The 20,337-nt window shown below is 35.9% G+C and overlaps 1 protein-coding gene across 4 annotated transcripts in view; it reads left to right on the plus strand.

Annotated features, from left to right (window-relative positions):
• The first annotated feature begins 903 nt into the window (after positions 1-903).
• The window catches only part of KCNJ3 (potassium inwardly rectifying channel subfamily J member 3), a 153,653-nt gene continuing 134,219 nt past the window's right edge, over positions 904-20,337 (plus strand). For 2 of the 4 annotated variants that reach the window (XM_053597550.1, XM_053597551.1), the window contains exons 1-2: positions 904-1,816; positions 12,064-12,280. In XM_053597550.1, coding sequence (XP_053453525.1) covers positions 1,115-1,816; positions 12,064-12,280 — 919 coding nt within the window. In that variant the 5' untranslated portion in view covers positions 904-1,114. Of the gene's footprint in view, positions 1,817-8,061; positions 8,132-12,063; positions 12,281-20,337 lie in introns of those variants that run through there. The other 2 variants (XM_053597552.1, XM_053597553.1) reach the window with 2 other exon arrangements.

Genomic DNA, 20,337 nt, shown 5'->3' on the forward strand with positions numbered 1-20,337 from the left:
GGCAGCCCCGGGCTCCAATACCGTCCAGCAGCACCACTGCCGCTTTGAAGGTGGGCACATCGCCAAGGAACCCACGAGTCCCCCACTCGAGTCAGTCTGTGCTCGGTGCGCCAGGATCCTTCTAGAGGAGACATCGTGGTGCCCGCAGGAAGGTGCAGAGCCTGGGGGACCTGCATTGGCGCCCATCGTGGTACACCAGGAAAAGTGACAACGAGGAAAACAGCCTTGAGTGCAGAGTGTGAGGCCAGGCTGCCGCTGCAGCCCGCGGCGCCTCCTCCTGCCCTTTCCTGCTGGGTGAGTGCCCAGGTTTCGCGCCCTGTCGCGTCTCTGCTGAGCGCAGGGGTGGCTTTTGGGCCCTTGAGGGTCCACCGGAGGGCCCTGGGGGCGCCCGCGGAAACTCGGTGGCCGGCAGACGCCAGGTGGACAGGTCTCCGGAGTGAGGCGTCAGGGACTCTGAACCCGGAGGGCTCGGGTAGGAGGCGTTGCACCGTTGCCCAGCAGACATGTCTTTGGGCGGGATTTTGGCTAAAAGATAGGAGGCGGGATCGCCGGGGGCAGCGGGCAGCCATCCCGGGGGTCGAAAGATTGGGGAGCGGCGGGGAGGGGGGAGGGTCTGGTCCAGCAGGTAGAGGCAGCTTCGCCAGCTTGCGAGTCGACAGGTGGGGCGAGACTCGCTTGTCAACTCATTCATTTTAAACGGTCCGTGGTCAGGTTGAGGGTGTTAACAGGATAGTCAGTCAGGAGGTCTGTGGGAAGGACAGAGGTGGTTCGGGATGCCGGTGGAGGGGGAAGAAAGGAGAAGCCGTGAAAAGCCTGGAGCCAAAACTGCGCTTGGGTTCCTGGTCCTTGCATCCCTCCTGCCTTGAGCGCCGGAGAACACTTTCTTTTTTCTTTTAAGACTCACCTTGGAAAGAAAGCCTCGGTCCTAGGGCAGAAGGAGAAGCGTCTGCAGGGGCCAGAGAAAGCAGGTAGCTGCCGGTGCGCCCCCCCACCCCAGAGCACTAGCTCTGCCTCCCCCTCTCTCCCCCACCCCCACCTCCTCATTGGTGCTAGTTTGCAGCGCCCAGCTCTTGCGCCTTTGCTTCCATTTGAATCTGGCTCTCCCCTCCGTATTATGTCTGCACTCCGAAGGAAATTTGGGGACGATTACCAGGTAGTGACCACCTCGTCTAGCGGCTCCGGCTTGCAGCCCCAGGGGCCGGGCCAGGACCTGCAGCAGCAGCTTGTGCCCAAGAAGAAACGGCAGCGGTTCGTGGACAAGAACGGCCGGTGCAATGTCCAGCACGGCAACCTGGGCAGCGAGACGAGCCGCTACCTCTCGGACCTCTTCACCACGCTGGTGGACCTCAAGTGGCGCTGGAACCTCTTCATCTTCATTCTCACCTACACCGTGGCCTGGCTCTTCATGGCGTCCATGTGGTGGGTGATCGCCTACACTCGGGGCGACCTGAACAAAGCCCACGTCGGCAACTACACGCCCTGCGTGGCCAATGTCTACAACTTCCCTTCCGCCTTCCTCTTCTTCATTGAGACCGAGGCCACCATCGGCTACGGCTACCGCTACATCACCGACAAGTGCCCCGAGGGCATCATCCTCTTCCTCTTCCAGTCCATCCTCGGCTCCATCGTGGACGCCTTCCTCATCGGCTGCATGTTCATCAAGATGTCCCAGCCCAAGAAGCGCGCCGAGACCCTCATGTTCAGCGAGCACGCGGTGATCTCCATGAGGGACGGGAAACTCACTCTCATGTTCCGGGTGGGCAACCTGCGCAACAGTCACATGGTCTCCGCGCAGATCCGCTGCAAGCTGCTCAAAGTAAGTCCCCCGCCCCCTCCCCCGCCAGGCGACCTCCCCCCAGCCTGGGGAGCGACTCGCACCCGCCCCCTGCCTCACCGGTCCCGCAGGTAAACTTCCTTCTGCACGGGAGGGGTGGGGGGTGGGCAGAGAGCACAGCTGGCAGCTCCGCTCCTTTTTACTCACTCTTGTGCTCACCATTTCGGGTGTGCTTGTGTCACTCTGTGGAGTAGTAACACGTAAGGATCGGTGTTGGCTTATGGGGAGCCTGGAGGGGAATTAGTGCTCTCTTCCTTCCCTGCCCTTGCTGCTTTGCTCTTTAGAATGGTTTTGCTTATTGTCGACCCAGGCGCACTACTCCATTCAGTGCGAGGTACTAGACAGAAGGCAAGCGAACATCTTTCACTTTGAAGAAATAGGTGCTTGAACTTGCTTCAATTTTCTCTTTGGGTTTTCCTTTGTTTCTTTCTCCACCCCCACCGCCAGTAATGTTAACAGGTAGATAACTTCTCTAGACCCAATAACTTTAGCTTGATCTTTAGTAATCTTTTCAAGAAGCACACAGATTCAAGAAGCAGTTAATAAAGAGGAAGAAACCACACTTAGTTCTTCTAAATTTTTATTTTTTACTACATATCTTCCTAGAGAAGTTTTCTGCGAAAGCTTGAGTGCTTCTCCTGTAGAGCCTCTTGTTAATTTTATTTTTAATTGCCTGTTTCTATGAAGCCTCTGTCAATTACAGATTTCACTTGAAGCTTTTCAGTATCCATAAAGAAGATTGCTTCCTACCATCCGCGGTGTAAGTGCTAAAACAAATTGTACATGGAGTGGTTATTAAAGCAAGGTCCTTTTAGTCGTTAGAGGGCACCACCGCAAGCTAGAGAAGACCTCCCTAATTGTATATCCAGTTAGAGTCTGAGAATAAGGGAGTAAACCCCAGGTCTCTCTCTGTGTGTCATTTACAATTCTTTTTTTTTTTTTTTCAGTAGTTTTCAAGGATTTTTCTCAGTAGTTTTCAAGTTTTCAAAAATGGAAAAGGATAAACTCAAACAGTTCATAAATTGAAAAACATTGATCTGAGCTTGCATAAACAATAATAGCCAGATTCAGAATTTATTATCAATAAAAAGAGCATCTGGTAAATATTTGGATTTTGCTCTCAAAATTTCAATTTTCATCCTACAATTTTATGTTGTATTCTCCAGCTCCAATTAAGTTATAACTAAAGGTGATCCAGTATGCTTTTAAAAAGTTTTGCTCTCATGTCATTTTCATTATTCACGTATAAGATCTTACCCTAATTACTCTTGACCAAGTTGCTCAGTACAGTGTTTGAATTAAAGCAGTTCACTTGTCCTGTCACTTCACATTATATGAATATTTACAATGCTCCATACAGTAAACAGACTACATTTATAAACCATAGTGGAAAATGGCCAGCCTGCTCTGATGTATGCACAGGTTCATTAAGATAACTATGAATAAATCAAATTTGAGGTGTTCATTTTCTTTTATAATTAACTTCAATGAACTATACACAATTTCTAAAATTTAACTTAGCCATTTTTCATTTGCTGTTAACACTATTTGAACTAAAGAAATTGTCAGGTCAAGTTGAGCAGTTGTTGTAAATATGCTTTTGCAGCAGTAATTGTGTTCTCTGCATATTTCATGCTATATCATCTTTTTATTTTGGTTAGTCCCACTGGGCAGATATGAGCACCTTAATTGTTAATTTGGTGCCAAAATTTCTGTCAAGGAATCCATGTTTATGTATCACTTTAGACTCTTATTGAAGAGTAGTTTACAACAATGACTGGTGTAATGAAAATGGAAAGTTAGACATTAAAGTTTTTTAATAGTTTATTTATAAAATAAAAGTTTATTTATAGTTATTTCTAGTTTTAAAAATATGTTATTTATCAAAATAGTGGTCTTTTACGGTCAACATACTTTTGATGTTTTTCTACTTTATCAATTTTTATTTTAAGAAAAGCAGATATAAACAGAATTAATATACATATCACTTTCTTTTTTTGGAAAAGGTGCAATGAATCTGAAGTATCCATCTTTACAGTGGTGCAGAGTACTGATAATGATATTTCTGTAGAAGGCCATGTATCACGTATACCATCATGAATGTCCTGATTAAAAACATAAAAGATATATACTGTGCAAAAATTTGGAGCAAGGTGCTATATTAACACAAGGTGATAAAAACAACTTCTGAGTAAAATATTACATATTTTCTTCTTATAAAATTCTTTTTTATTCATTAAGAAGATAGTTCAAGAAGTAAGAATAATTGTCATATGGCATCAATTTATATTTAAACAAAATAATGGTGAAATTCTCCCCTTCTTTTTGTGAATGAAGACGGTGGATTAGTGGCAGTGCTTCTGTCGGGCAGTGGGTGTAGTTTCTTTAATGTCGGTTTTTATCTGTAGCCATGGTTAATAAAACAGATTGTTATACTTTCTATCATTACTTAAAATGACATTGAAAAGTAGTAATGGTTCCTTGGAGAGCTAAAAACGTTCAGCAAAATTATTGGGGAGATTTGCCTTTAACGAGTTGCTCTCATTTTCTCTTAGGGACTGAGGTGAAGTGACCTAAAACAGTCAACTATATTTGTAAAGAGAAGTAAACTAAAATGTAAAACAAATAATATTTTATTAGATTTTATACATTTTTTTCTTATTAAATATTACAGTTTCCTTTTTTAGTCTCCATTTGACATTTTAAACGTAAAATTTATGTCTTTAATGCCGAATATATAGATTTTTTAAGGCAACAAAGTACAATAATCCTTAATTACAGTACTTCCAGTCCATGTAGATTCTTCCTATTACCTGTTAATTTTACTAACATTTGTGTACTGCTGTTTTCTTATTTGCTGAATAAAAGCTTATATTCCAATAGAATGTAAAAGGTATATTTAATACTCACAAGGCATTTTTGATTCTCTAGAAGACGTTAAGAACATAGTTATCACCTTCTAATGCTTGCTACTATAAAATCTAGATTTAAAATATTTAAAAATTGCCTTACTTTTGAAGAAGGTTTTTTTAACATCTCTACCTAATTTTTAATTATGGCATTCTCTTATATGTAAGCAAATTTTATTTCATCTCCATTTTTGTCTTCTCAGCTTAAAAATACTGAAATTTTTTATAGCAATCAAATACAGATCTTCTATGCCTGGAAGGGTCAGTCCTTTTTCTACTCAGATAAAAACAAAGTGGATTAAGTGAAAATAAAAAGATATAGTTTGAAGTTCTCCACAAAAAAATCTATGTTTTGGGTTATAAATATAACAATAGAAACATCTTTTAAGACGAATATTGTTTCTCTTTTCCTCCTTTCACTGCCATATTGAATTTTTACTTGAATTAGCAATTATTTTAGTTATGTTTTTCTTTTTTTTTTAACTTAGAGAATAGGGACTAATTAATATAATGGTTATGCTAATTTCATACCCAATTGAATGTTTTTATAAAAATGCCTCATTTAGGGAGTCGAGAGCAATGGCTGTTAATGCTAGATGTTATAGTTCAGTGCTGGGTTTAAAGGATCTGGAAAACTTATTACTCCTTTTTATCATTGTGATACAATGATTGACTGACCTGGATATATAACTTGTTAGGGAAAGAATTAAATTATACTTTTAAATTATATATACGTATATATACAATTTTTATATTTTTATACAAAATTATATATATACATACGTACTATATATACAAATATTGTTATTTGTGTATATATATACACATATATAAAACGTATGTGTCTATATTCATCCCGTCAGAACATAATTTTTTGCATAAAGTAAAAAGTCAAATTAACTTTTTTTATATTTTGAAACAAAGAGATGAGGATAATATTTTTTAATGAAAGCATAATCTGATTTCTTCACTTTTTCTATTCATTGACAATAGTCGTCATCTTTCTGTCCTGGGAGGTCAACTATGCAACCCTTAATTTTCATTATTGAAAGATAATGGAGTGCATTATTTTCCTCTTTAAGCATCACAAGCATGATTTTTGTGCTGACTTTTAAAATTTCTCCATTAATATGAATACTCGAAATTGAATGTTGTTTGGCTTCCCCATGTAAAAGTGAAAATATAATTTAAAAAAAAACTGTGGTCTGAAAGCCATTAAGCCTTTTATCCATGTAATATGTGCTAACATTTTGTTAATCCTTTAACCATAATGATTCCTAGACCAGGATTCTTAGATTTTTCTCATAAATTTATTGGTTTGTCCTTATTCCATATCTTGCACTTAAATGCAATTGTGTTTTTGACTCTATATAATTTTAGTTTGTATGACTGATCCTTTTCACAACTTGATCTTGGCCAATTTAAACTTTACTTTTAATCTTGAAACAAGTATTTGCCTCGCTTTAAAAAATTAAATCCACAAATGAGTATCTATAAAGAATGCTGTTCTTATGAACATTATCTAAGCTATTGGTAAAAATATCCAAGGGTTTTAAGAGCAAGTGCTTCAGAACTCTCAGGGGCTAGGTCCCATGTTTATTGGTGAGTTCTTTAGGAAAATTCATTATAACTAAAAATTAAAGCTTCCTATTCAGCGTAGCTTTGCTTTCTTTGATATAAGTAAAATAATTCTTCAGTAAGTATAGAATTCAGGTTCTTTTTAAAATCTATAGTTATTATTCTCTTTTTCGATACTAGTAATGTGTTTTGCTTTGTTTGTTTTGTTTTTTATTTTTAATATGGTATGTTAAAAATACAGGGTGGCTTATGCTCAGTGAATAAAATGTAAACAGAAATGAGGGACATAATGACCCACAAAATGAACAGCAGTAGGTAAGAACAAATGAGAAAGAAAGGCAGAAAAAAACCTTTGATGGATTGCAGGGTATTTGGTGAGTAGGAGGGAAGTGTGGAAGTGCGGTTACAAATCCTGTTCACAGTTATTATAAACTTCATAAAAGGACCTCCAGGGATTATAAAGCAGCTCTTTCATTTGAATGGCACTAAAACCTACCGTAATCTTTTATAAGATAAACTACATTTCACTTTATAAGCAATGTTCTTTTCATAAAAGTGAATATATTTTTATGGATTGATTAGCTTAGCCTTAAAAATCTTTGTTTTAGACTTGTTATCGGTTGTAATTATTCCACCTGAGTATCTATGGAATTTTAAGCTTAAAGAGTCCAACTAAATGTACAATTTAATTTTGGACAATCCAGATCAAATTCTAGGTCTATACTCTCCTCTACCTGACTTAAACTTTGGTCTGAGTGCCAGAGTCGTTATTATTACTGTTTTGAGACACAAGGCATTTTTATTCCGGCTCCTGCTACCTGCCTTGGGCTCATTTCCTCATGTTGACTTTGAGTTATTATTCTGACCTCACTCCATGTAATTTTCTTTCTGACTTCAGCATGGAATCAGCAACACACACAGACACACACCTATACATAGATTATATGTTTAAGGAAGAAAAGTGAAATGACAGATAAAATGGTGGTGAGGTGGTAGGTGAGACTGGCCTGCACTCTCCTGGGAAGCTTCCTTTTCTTTTCTTTCCTAGCCACTGGTCCTCAGGGTCCTTTACCAGTGAGGACGTGTAAAAGATGTAAAGTATGATAGTGGCAACTCTCTGGAGTCAGATAATGATTAACTATTTAATCAAAATTTCTTGAGCCTTACTCTGAGCTAGGAAATAACACAACTACTAGTTAGATTGGAGAAAAGCAGCCAAGATGTGGATTTTGTTAGAGAACACAGAATGAATGTAGCACTTGCCACATAGCCCCTTGAAGGATGGCCAAATATGGATCTGCTTATGCCACAACAGTGCCAGGGTTATACATGTGTGTGCGTCTATTTATTTGTCTTTGGATAAGCACTCAACAGTCTATAATCTGTAATTTGAAGCTATTTTTATGTAAAATTCATGACCATGATGGTCCCTTCCAAGAACTCTGACTTCTTTTTCCATTTGTAGTCAGAATTGTAGTAGATTACCTTATAGGTCTTTTCAGGAGAGAGTTTGAAGTCATTTGACATTAATTACTTCCTTGAAATTAGTAAGGATGACTATAAAATGTGGCACAAGCCTTTAATTATACACATAGACCATTTGTATGTAATGAAACTGTGTATAATTGAAATATTATTATTAAATAGCCTATGTTTTCTTATAAAGATTAATTTCTTTTTTTTTTAACATCAATTAATATGAGGGTACAAACAATTAGGTTACATGTTTGTGTTTGGTAGGTAAATCCAAGTTATAATTGAGCCCTTCACCCTGGAGGAGTGCCATGTACACTTTCCTTGTGCCTTGTAGGTAAGAGGACACCAAAATTATTGTCACAATATAACTTATACATAATCATTTCAAAAATCCATGATGGTCAAATTATAAATTTTTGGACGTAAATTTAAACAAATTTTAAGCTTTGGATTTCTTCAATTATCGTAACTCCCAGAATTTGCAATTCAGTCTACCAAAAAGTTTTGAAATGTTGAAATTGTCTTTATTTCTTTCCCAAGAGTCCATAAAATTGAAAACACAATTGTATAAAAGTCAATCTCAGGTCATAATTTTTTCAAATTGTGTTCTACCTTTTTAAGAAATTATCAATTTTCCATCTTTCCTTCCACTTCTTTCTTACTTATTTCAAAGTTTTTGATTACAAAGGATTTTTTTTTTATAAAATTGAAGTTAATCTTAATCTTTTTAGAAATTTGGAAATAATAATTTGCTACATTAATCTTAACTTTTAGCAATTGTTTTGAATTTGGAAACAATTTGTTATTGGTGGTCCAAGTGATATTTATTTACACATTTTTATCTAAGAAATGAACATGATCATGGTCCTATGATGCCTTGAGAATTAGGAAGTTTATAGAGGTGAGGGAGATTTGGACAAAAAAAATTGCTCTATCCATGGAAGTTTTCTTCTTATATCATAATTCTTAAGATGACATAATGAAGAAAAGTTATATTGGTTTTGTCTCAAAATATTCTGTCTATTGTCAGATATTTCTGGTTGAAAAATAGTAATTAATACCTAAATAAGACATAGGAAACTGACGAAATGTCAGTACTAATGAATTATTTCATACTCAAATCACAGATCATTGTTAATTTTGTAAAGGACATACATAATTCCTCCTTTTTTCTCTGTATCTTTTCTATTTATATACACATGTTTATCACAGTTCCCTGAACAAACGTTCCCTCATTCCACTTATACAGTGTGAAAGGCTTACAACTAACATAGGCTTTTCTTTTCTTTGCTCCAGTTAATATCCAGAATTGCACCAGAACTAGGACCACCTAAATTAGAAGTAATTATGAGCTTAGAGTAGAATGTGTATGCTCCTGAAAATGTATTTGGTAGACTCTTGTAGTTGTATGGAACATGAAAAGTAATTCAGCACCGATAAGATAACTTGGGTCTAGTCAAGAGCTTAAGACTTCAAACAATTCCAACATTCCAAGCAGCTGCCACACTAATACCACACTCTTCACTGCTGACCTGAGCCAAAACCTTCTATTTAATCCTAGTGATTAACAGGCATCCTGATCTATTTCAGAATCAAAGAAGTAAACAAAAAACAGAGAGGTGAACATATTACTAATATGTTCTTCATACCAATATGAAATACTTGATGGCCTGACATAAAGGAAGAAGATGTGGACACAACAATAGTAGATATGTGTAGTGTCTCAGTCATTTAAAGAAAGGCTATCTTATATAGTATCCACTGGAAAATAATTTTCAGTTCATATTAGGATACTTCACTTATCTGAAAAATATTTAAGTATGGAAAACAAAACAAATTATTATGACTTTTCCCATAGTGTCATATAATAGGAGGACCTGGATAGAATATAAAAGAATGGGGTGTCTAGGTACATAAGTGTAATTCTGAGTATATAGAACAAACATTTAAAATCAGAACGTATATTGAGTATGAGTAGAAATGATCCATGGATATTTGACTCTAAGTTACTTATTTCTGAATAAATTAATTTGATAAAAATAAACTATTTCTTCTTCTAGGATGGCGTTCTCCTGATAACCTGCCTGTATTTAGGCCACTTTTCTTTTCATGGGTTGTTGAGTGATTGAGGAATACAAAAGTTCCCAGCTAATGCTAAAACCTTTAGAAATAACAAGAATATAAAACAGGAAGACAAATTTTGGTATTGATGTATGTCTCTAAGAAAAAATATATTTATTTGGGAAGATTATTTTATAAGGAAATTGAATTTATAAAGAATTACCATTGTCAATATTCCCATATAATTCAGGAAAAGCAAAGTTTAGAATAGTCATAAAAGGACCAAAATTCTGTTCGTTAGTTATAAACATTAAAATACCACCTTGTGTTTATATAGCACCTATTTCTTAGTACTGGAAAGAACAATGACTCAGGGTTTCGTTTTTATTTATTTTTGCTTTGTGTTTGGCTTTTATTTTGTTAAATTAATCAATAGTTGTTATTTAACAGTGTAGTGGGACGGATGTTAGTCTCATCAATATTTTACTAATGTGAGAATAAGTTTAGAAATACAGGTGAATTGAAATAGCCCCAGAGATTTTTCATGCTGGCTTGGAAATGCTGAGTTTTTTCCAACATGAGTTGCTAGAGCTGCTGTTTTTATTTTTTGCATCATTTTTCTATGAAATTTTTTTTTCTGTAATCATATTCTTTTTTTTCTTCTTCTTCTTCTTTGTTTTTTTTTAGCTACCCACATGGCAGAGAATAAAAAAAAAGTATCAAAGTTAGACTTGTTAGATTTTTTTTCTAAGCAAATACTATTCCTGACCATGTCAGTAAGAAGTGGCCTCTCTAATTTGACTAATTTTGTGTTTAAAACTCTGCAGCAATTGCTGCCATAATAACCAGCACCAATTGGAAGCCCTTCATTTTGTCTTGCCATAAAGAATGTATTTCTAAACTGTATTTTCAATATTTTCAGACTCATTTGCTCCACATAAAAAGCCAATGTATTTTTTTTAAAATTCAGATTAAGAATTTTGTTTTCAAACTACCATGTCATTGCACAGACCAGTGTTTGAGATTATGTTTTGTTTATTCAGTTAGTTTTACAAGTAGTCTTTTAAAACACATTGTATTCATCAAAGTCCCATTTGACCAACAGCATGGTCCCTCTCTCACCCCAAATTTTCTGTATTTAACTTATCACTACCCAGCCCTAATTATATTACCATGACTTATTTTATATATATATTATATATATAAAATATGTATATAATATATATTATTTATTTTATATATATAATAATATATATATAATTTGCTGGTACATGACTATTATATGTGACAGATATGAAAATTAATAGAGGAGGAAGATAAGTGAGTTTACTCTCATGGCTTGCTAATTTTTAATAGTCATATTTAATTTTCTTTTAAAGTCATAACATGCAGACAATTTATTGAATTATGTTTATAGTCATTTATAGTGAAACCGAATGATCATTACCTTATGAAAGTCTTTCTAAATTATGTTTCTTAAATGTGGATTTTTTAAATTGAATTTTTATTAAGGAAAGTTAAATTTAGTGCAAGTTTTCACTTTATTTAAAAATTAATAAACAAAATAGAGAGTAAGCATTTATTGTACAATTTATTATAAGGAGTTTGAAAGCCATTAGCTAACAGCATTTGCTTTTTATTTTTCTTATATGAGCTCCTGTGTACATAACATGATTTAATAAAATCTTCACTCTTCTATTCCATCTTACATCTATTCGTTACTTTGGAAAAATAAATGGTTGTGTTTTTATTTTTTTATAATAAATCTCTTTTTAAATGATAGTCAACCATTTTCAGCTTTAGCAAACTCCCTAAGAATTGCCCGATTATTTACTTTTTGAGGAAAAAAATACTCGGTGTGCAATGAGTTATCATGCAGTGATTTATGTCAAGCAGTTGCACATGTACTCAGTACCACGGTTTGTGCTAACATCCATTGTTGGACCAGGCACTTCTCCAAAGCTCACGAGTTAGGGAATGGTAATTATAGCAAGTTGTATATTATAAATAATGCATGTATGTTCTGCATGAGCTATGTGGATTTTGGCCCATTTGCTGGAACATAGTTGCATAATGATTTGTTTGGATTTTGTTGCAGATGATTGATAGTGCAGAATGTTGGCAATGATGTAAATTACTGTTGGGCTGCCTTGAAAATTTCAGTACAAGTGGTGATTTCTTCTCTTTTTCTGTGTGCTTGTCTAGTCTCGGCAGACACCTGAGGGTGAGTTCCTGCCCCTTGACCAACTTGAACTGGATGTAGGTTTTAGTACAGGGGCAGATCAACTTTTTCTTGTGTCCCCCCTCACAATTTGCCACGTGATCGATGCCAAAAGCCCCTTTTATGACCTATCCCAGCGAAGCATGCAAACTGAACAGTTCGAGATTGTCGTCATCCTAGAAGGCATTGTGGAAACAACTGGTGAGTAAAACCATAGATATGCCATCAAGTTTCTTTATTCCATAATGACATTGTATGATATGCACAATATCTGTTATGAATTGGGCTAAATGACTTTCCACAGTAGTGAGAGTAATGATTTGCCTCTTGTTTCTTTGTAATATTAAAATGGATACTACTTTGAAAATGAAGATTTACTGTTTTGATGGTTACATACATAATATTAATTCAGGAATACTCTCTGTAAAAAAAGGAAACAGATTATTCTTAGAAGTGATTATAATGTTCTGTTTCAATTACAAACTTGATTTTCATATGATCATGATTTTTTTTTTTAAGTCAAAGTTGAAAAAAGTAGGGTAATTAGTAAGTAACACGTACTCAGCATGCATGTTCTGGCCTTGGGGTTGGTGACTTCGGGAGTCATTGGTAGAACTTTGCTATCTACTATGTGCAGCCTCAGTGGAAATTTCCTTGTATGAGTGCTCATGTGTGCTGTGTGTGCTAAAGCGGCATTTTAATTTTTAAGTGGGTCAGTAGATTTCCCCAGCTGAACCTTGACCAAAATTTTCTTTTTTAAAAACTTTTTTCTTCTTTTTCTGCTGTAGTATAACTAGGAGCTGTGTGTTCTTATTTCAGATGCAATATAATGTCAATATGCCCCAAATACTTAAATTTGTTCCTTTCTGAGGAGAGTTTGCTTGGCAAAGGAAAGAAGCAATAAATGGGAGCATATTATTTGGTGCCTAAACATTGCCAGTTTGTTTAAAAGCTGCTGGATGTGGAGACATACCATGTAGTGTCCATATAATTGTACATGGACAATATAATTGTACATATACGTATGTATGTGTATCTTGACTCTTACATTTTTTATATTATAATGAGAAATCAAGAAATATATTACCTCTTAGTTTTTTTAAAACCAATATCATCTGAATCTCAAAATACTAACCAATGTGAATCAACTCTAGGAGAGTTGAAGTTAACATTAGCAGTAACATAGATGAAACAAGCTTTCTACCAAGATGGAAGATCTTTGATGATGTAACAATTACTCTTTTCCAAGGAGCCATGTCATTTAAACACATCGGTCACATAACACCCATCTGAAATTTAGAGAAGATATTTAACCTCTAAAAGCTTCTTCTCTTTCTTTTTAAAGTGAGGATGATGTAATAACAACCTCCAACCTGCTTGTAGTATTACTTTTATTTAATTATTGTCACTTCGGTTTAAAAGTAAGATTTTAAGGACAGAAATAAAAGATTCAGTGCATCAATCTATATACAAAATTTTATTTCTGTGTGCTAGTTTGTGATTTAAATGCTCCATTCAAGTTTTCAACTTAAAATTGAAATGACATAGTATTTTTAAAAAATCACATATAGTAATAAAGAATAAAATCAACTACTAATACAGCCTCTTAGTAAGAGAAATCTGTAAATTTCAAATTAATTTTTATTCACCTCATTTATTAAAGTAGTAATGCATTATTAGAACTTATAAACAGATGCTGTCATTTTTATTTATTTCTTATGGAAGATGCTTTTGTCTTTTATACACTTTCTTATAGTTTAAAAATTGCTTATTATTATTCTAATCACTGTATACAAGAGAATTTTTGTTTCACCTATAGCCTTAAAAATATTTTATTATCTACCTTCCTATCTACCTAGCTATGAATCCAATTTTTTTCTTCTTTCTCCCCCTAAATACTGTATGTACTTCTTATGAAACCTTTTTTTTTTTCTGTAAAATCACAGTCTAGAGATGGAATAAAACTATTTCTCTTTACCTTCCTTTGTGTTTCTTGACCTGGGTGCACTTGAAGAACATAGGCCAGGTGTCTTGTGGAATATCTCTCACATGTCTGAGGTTTATTCTTTTGGTTCATGGCTTCTACGTGGGTAACCTAAGAGAATAGTGAGCCAGGTTGTTTTTAAATTTTACCTGTATTTCACAGGGTTAGTCAGTAATGTCCTATATATAAGATCATGATGAGTTTTATAACTTCTGTGTTAGATTTTTAGATTTTAACTCTTCTTCCTGCTTTTTCTTTAAAATAATCATCTGGCAGAGAATATTTTCCATAGAAAATGTAAAACCTTAGTTGGACACCGAATTTCTTTTTTAGAGGTTGCCTTTAATGGAGAAGAGATTAAAGTCTGCTTCCTCTTAACCTTTTAATTAAGCTTATTTTCTAGATCTAATATAGCAAGACAAACAAAACGTTATTCATAATTTATGGAATTTATTTTGTGGAAAATTTATCTGCTACTGTGTGTGTATGCCCTCAGTAATTAAATCCCACGTTGTTCAAACTCTGTAAAATCTCTCTATACTTTCATATCTCCCTGAGCCTGGTAAAAATAACATGAACATTTTTATGTCCTTTTGATCATTTAAAATTTTACTAAAATGTATTTAGATTCATTTTTAGGGATTTATCATCACCTTTTATTTATGATGAATTTTAATTTGTATTGCCTAGAATAAGACAGATATGATCTTTTGGGATTGTTTGAGACAGTAAAAATACTGTTTTTAAATTTCTCATTACTTTGTGAATACGCTTTTACTCTGTCACAATTTTAGCATAAAATAATAACTTTTTGGCATTCATTTATTTATTAGATAAGTATTTATTGAATATATTTTGTGTGCTTGAAAGTATATGAGATGCTCAAGATATAGTGGTGACCTGCACAAACAGGACTTTCCTCATGGGGGTTATGGAGACCACAGACTTAAATAGATGTTATCAGATACTAAGGTGTCAAGTATAAAAAACAAAAGAAAACTTGGTTTTGAGATAAAAAGTACATGCAGGCCACTTTATGTTGATGGGAGGGATGGTCTGTCTTAGGAGAAGGCCCTTCTGGGCCAGTCCCAGGGAGGAGTGTGGTAGGCATTGTGGAAAGGCTCCTACAAGGGCCCTGAGTTGGGAGTGAACTTGATTAATTCCAGTAACTAAATAAAGGCTTAGGTGGAAGTGGTTGGAGCAGAGTAAACAATGTGGAAAGGGGAGTGAAAAGTCAGAGCGGGGAAAGGCCCCGTCTACACTGTAGATGATTTTATGTACTCACAGGAAGTGTTAGGATTTCACTGCAAACCAGAACTTACATTTATATGACAGAATAGTCATTTAGTAATCTCAAACTGTATAGAACATAACCCCCCACTTTTTTAATGGGTTGCATGTAATTTATTTAAAAATTAGTCACACACACATCTCTCATGTCTTGGAAATGCGTACAATTTTAGGTAGCATTTTTGTATGAATTTCATTCCTTCCTCTACAACCCCTATCTGGACATACACACCTAATTGCTCCCTTCACAGCAGTGATCTGGAAAGAATCTCATTTCATTTAGTTTTTGCTAGTCCCGCTCGTGCGGGCTCAGCAGGAGTGATGGGGGAGGGAAGTGAGAAATTAGAAACTTTCTAATTTCCTTGACTGTTTCAGCTTTCAGCCCAGGACTCACAATTAATTCCTTTCCCTGATTCCATAGAAATATTTGTCAGTAATCAGACTCAGGAATTGTTGCTTTCCTTGCCTCAAACGAGTTGGATTTCCCCTCCTAAGCTTTGTCTCTTCATTAATAACCTTTGCATCCTTGCTCATCTAGCAAATTCCTAAACATAGGTTACCCCCTGCTCTCTTTGCTGCTTCTCCCAGGAGAGAGAGCAGTGCTAGAGGCAAACAAAGCATTAAAGATTTGGCTCATTGGAACTCATGCTTTCAAACTTCAATCTCGTTTCTGCTGCTATTTGGCAGTCTTTTTAATAGTCTTTTCTGTACTCTCAGGCCTGCTCCCCATGGGATCTATTTTAGACCTTTTCTCTCTTTCCAGGCCCCCAGTTCCATCTGTCCCATCCCTTCTTTGCTGTATCATCTCTCCACCTATTCTATCAGAAATGAAGTGACACTTCGATTTTTATACATTTATTTACCTCCTTATCTCCCCCCTCCCCTAGTCCTTCTCTTTATTTTTCCTGGTGCCTGGGGGGGCGGGGGGATGTCTTTATGCTTTTCCCCACACCATCTCTTTTATAGGGAGTCAGGTTTTTTATGCATTGCTTCCCACCACCTATGACTCAAGTTCTTCTTCTTACCATCCCTGAGCTGTAAAATTCTTTCAGCTCATTTCTATTTGCTCTGAAATATTTTCAGGTCTTTCCTTTATACTTCTAAGGTTCTTTCTGGGATTCAGAGGTGGCCCCTCCCCCTACTGACTTTTTATCCCACTCTTCCCAGGAAGAACCACATTCTCCCTTACTTCTGTTTTTTTTTTGTCTGCTTCCTTATTTTTTTCAGTTGTTCCTTATATCCTGCATTATGGTCCCTTCCTACTGCTCCACTCTCTGGTAAATATTTACTAGCTCTCTGCATTTCCAGTCCAGATATTTACATTTTTAGTGAATTCACCAGGGATTGACAAATCTGCCATTCCTTTTATCTCCCTTGAAACCTCCTTCCCACTCCCCAGCTGTGGTCATGTATTTCTGATTAATTTCTAGGCCACTTTCCAACTTGGGTGTCATTTTTTTAAAATTCAGAGTCACCTTGTCCAAATACTAAATCATTACCTATGATAGCTGTTTATCCCAGCCACTCACTTTCCTTTTATATCCATCTAATTTATTCACTTCATAAGTACCTATTGAGCATCTATTACAGGCCAAAAAGTATTCTAGACCCTCGAGGATATATTAGCAAGCAAATCAGAATTCTTGCGTTGTAGGTAATTATGTTCTTAAGTGGGAAACAGACAATAAACAGAATGAAACACATCACCTAGAATGTTAGAAAGTGATAAGTACTATGAAAAAAATAATAAAGCAAGGAAAGAGATGGAAAGTGTAGTGAGGTCAGGGGAGGCTGTGTGAAGAGACAGCTGAGCTTAGTGTCTTGAGCAAAGTACATAAATAGAAGGAGGTCATTTCAGGCAGAGGTATCAGCAGTTGCAAATGCTGCAAAGGGGCAAGGTGTCTGGCTACCCTTCCCTCTTAGTGATATCCTCAATTCAAATCTTCCTCTTTAAGTTTACATAATGGTGCTTTTAAATCACAGTAGTTTCCTCAGAAATAGATTTGGTACCTAAAACACTAAGCCCAGTAAGTTAGCTTACAGCACTCCTTTAATGGTACATTTGAGTTCAAAAGTCCCTTATGGCTGCACATCAAAATACATACATTTCTTCCTGCAAAAATTAACCTGGTTTTCTTACCCTACTGTTTACACACTGCTCAGTCTGTCTGCTGCTCTCTGTGACCATGCCATTTCCCCTGTCTAGAATATGATTCTGTCTTCTCTCACATAGCACAAGAGTGTCCATATTTATTGAATTTTCTCTTGGCATTTCATTTTCTAGTTTTTCTTTAATGCTTCAGTAAAAAAAATTTTACTATACAACTGCTGTTAAGAACATGCTCATTATAGAAAAAAATATAGGGCGGTGCCTGTGGCTCAGTGAGTAGGGCAACAGCCCCATATACCGAGGGTGGCGGGTTCAAACCCGGCCCTGGCCAAATTGCATCAAAAAAATAGCCAGGAGTTGTGGCGGGAGCCTGTAATCTCAGCTCCTTGGGAGGCTGAGGCAAGAGAATCGCCTAAGCCCAAGAGCTGGAGGTTCCTGTGAGCTGTGATGCCACAGCACTCTACTGAGGGTGATAAAATGAGACTCTGTCTCTAAAGAAAAGAAAAGAAAAAGATACAAATATGCAAAGTACAAAAATTTTACTGTCATTAACAGCAAATCAGTCTACTGCACTGTTAGTAGAGTCGTTACTAATCATTCAGGTGTTGTATTCAGATACATGGTTTTTATACGGCATGTGCTATGATATTGTATATTGTATGTGTATTATATTGCTTTATTGTATAATCTATTGTTTACATCTTTCACATCAGATTATACATCTACACCATTAGTTGTAATGGCTTTTCTATATGCTAATCTATCTTAATTTCGTATCACTTACCTCCTACTCTTGAATCTGGAAGCATTTACTTTCTAATAAGGTTAAATACCTTTATAGTACCTAGTTTCAACTTATTAATCACTAACTTTACTATTTTAAGTAAATTCCTATCAATACAATTTATAAATAAAGGGGCATATGAATCTTTCAGTTTGTAAGGCATGTTTCAGGACTGCTACCTAGAAAAGTGCATACCAGTGTACAGCTATATATGAAAGTACCCGCTGCCTCATATTCAGGCCAGTAGAGACATAATTGCTTATATTTTTGCCATTATTCTGTTCTTCTTGATTAGTAATGAGATTGAAATTATTGTACCTGACACTATGAGTTTTACTTGACAAATTGTCAGTTATTAGTGGCCATTTACTTACAATTCTTTGTATGTATAAATTGTTTGCATACTTACATGTAGCACATTATTATGCAAACTCCTATTCCTTGTAGTCTGCATACGTTTGCCAAAATATTTTCTTAATATATTATGAGCGTGTTCAATTTGTCTCATATATACTTATTACACCTCTAAATGAACTATAAACTTCCAATATTGATTAAGGACTTTATCTATGACTTTTTATTTTGTATGCCCTAGATTCCAAAAAGTGGAAAATCCCAGTAAATGTTGTTTTCTTATGTTTAACTGATTTTAGTAGAGTTGTCATCTTTTTATAAGATCTTCCAGGATTGTTTGTTATAGGAGATCAATCAACGAATGCTTGTTGATTAGTTATATTAGGTTGAATATAGTACAAGACTGATTAAGGAGAAAGTTCACAGTCCAGAAGGAAAAAGGAGTTGAGCTAAATCAAGTGTGAGCACTACATGCCACATAAGTCCAAGGTGAGCAACCGTTGGGGCCTTCGAAGAGTGGTCCCTAATGGATTTCGACTTAAGTCTGAAAAGGCTCTTCTGAGGATAGAGCATGAGCTGAAACCTAAAATAGAAGCAGAAGCTCATCAGGAGGGTCAGGGGAGTGTGGTCTTCTGTCCAAAGATACTGTTAAGTTCAGGCATTGAAAATTCATCTTGTTAGGGGAGTCATAAATAATTTGCTGATGGTATAGAACAAGTGGAGAGGAACTGACTAGAGATGAGCCTAAAATTGTCTCTGGGTAACAGTTTGGATCTATTTCTGTGGGCAATAAGGCCCTTGAAGGATTTTAAGCAGAAGAAAGCCATGATCATATTTGCATGCTAGAAGGATTTCTCTGGCTGTGGGTGGCGGATGGATTGAATGGGGCTGAGATGAATCAGTTATTAAGAGGTTACCATAGACTTGACCAGAAGTAACTCAGTCTTGAATGAAATCATCTGGCTCAGGCAACCATGTGATTGTTGAAAAGAATGAAAATGTCCCCTGGTTCCCAAGAAACTACTTGTGATTGAACAGGAATGGAAAAAGGATCCCCAAATCCTTGTTCCTGAAGTACTATAGGCTACTTAAAAGAAACCAAGACAACCAAAGAAATAAGCAAAATACAATGAAAATAATAAATAAAACAGTACTAATCTATTGGCTCATCTTACTAGTGAAAAACTGCTAGACATTTTCTGATGAATATATGACAGAAACTCAGCTTGTGAATAATTGGGATGTGCCTGTAATTTTTCTCTCTTAATGATTCTAAAATATTTAACTTTGTTAATTATAATTAATTGTTACTCTTAAGTGATCCCTCAGAAGATAGTGATCAGTAAATCATTTAGTATTATTGGAAATGAAGTAGCTTTGTCCTGACAAGTGAAAATGTAATTTATTCTTCCTAATTGCAGTTTCTGAATCATTAGCCTGTGAGCTCCTCATACCTACTACAGTCAGAATCTAAATCAGGGTGTCATGTTCACCTTTTCAATTCCCTGGTTTTGTCCAGATTGCTGTTACCTTTTAAAGTAATTGCTGTTGTTTTAGAGGACTTACTACCTATCAGGTAAAAGTCAATGACTTGTGAGTCTACGTAGGCTGAATATCTCAAAATAGACTCATCTAAGTATCTTCCATGACCATATATTTGTTACCTATTATTTGTGACTTTTTTCTAATTTATCAATAATTTATAGACACTAAATACAAATTTTAAAAGTCCATGG

The sequence above is a fragment of the Nycticebus coucang genome, chromosome 7 (genome assembly GCF_027406575.1).
Source record: "Nycticebus coucang isolate mNycCou1 chromosome 7, mNycCou1.pri, whole genome shotgun sequence".
Classification (NCBI taxonomy): domain Eukaryota; kingdom Metazoa; phylum Chordata; class Mammalia; order Primates; family Lorisidae; genus Nycticebus; species Nycticebus coucang.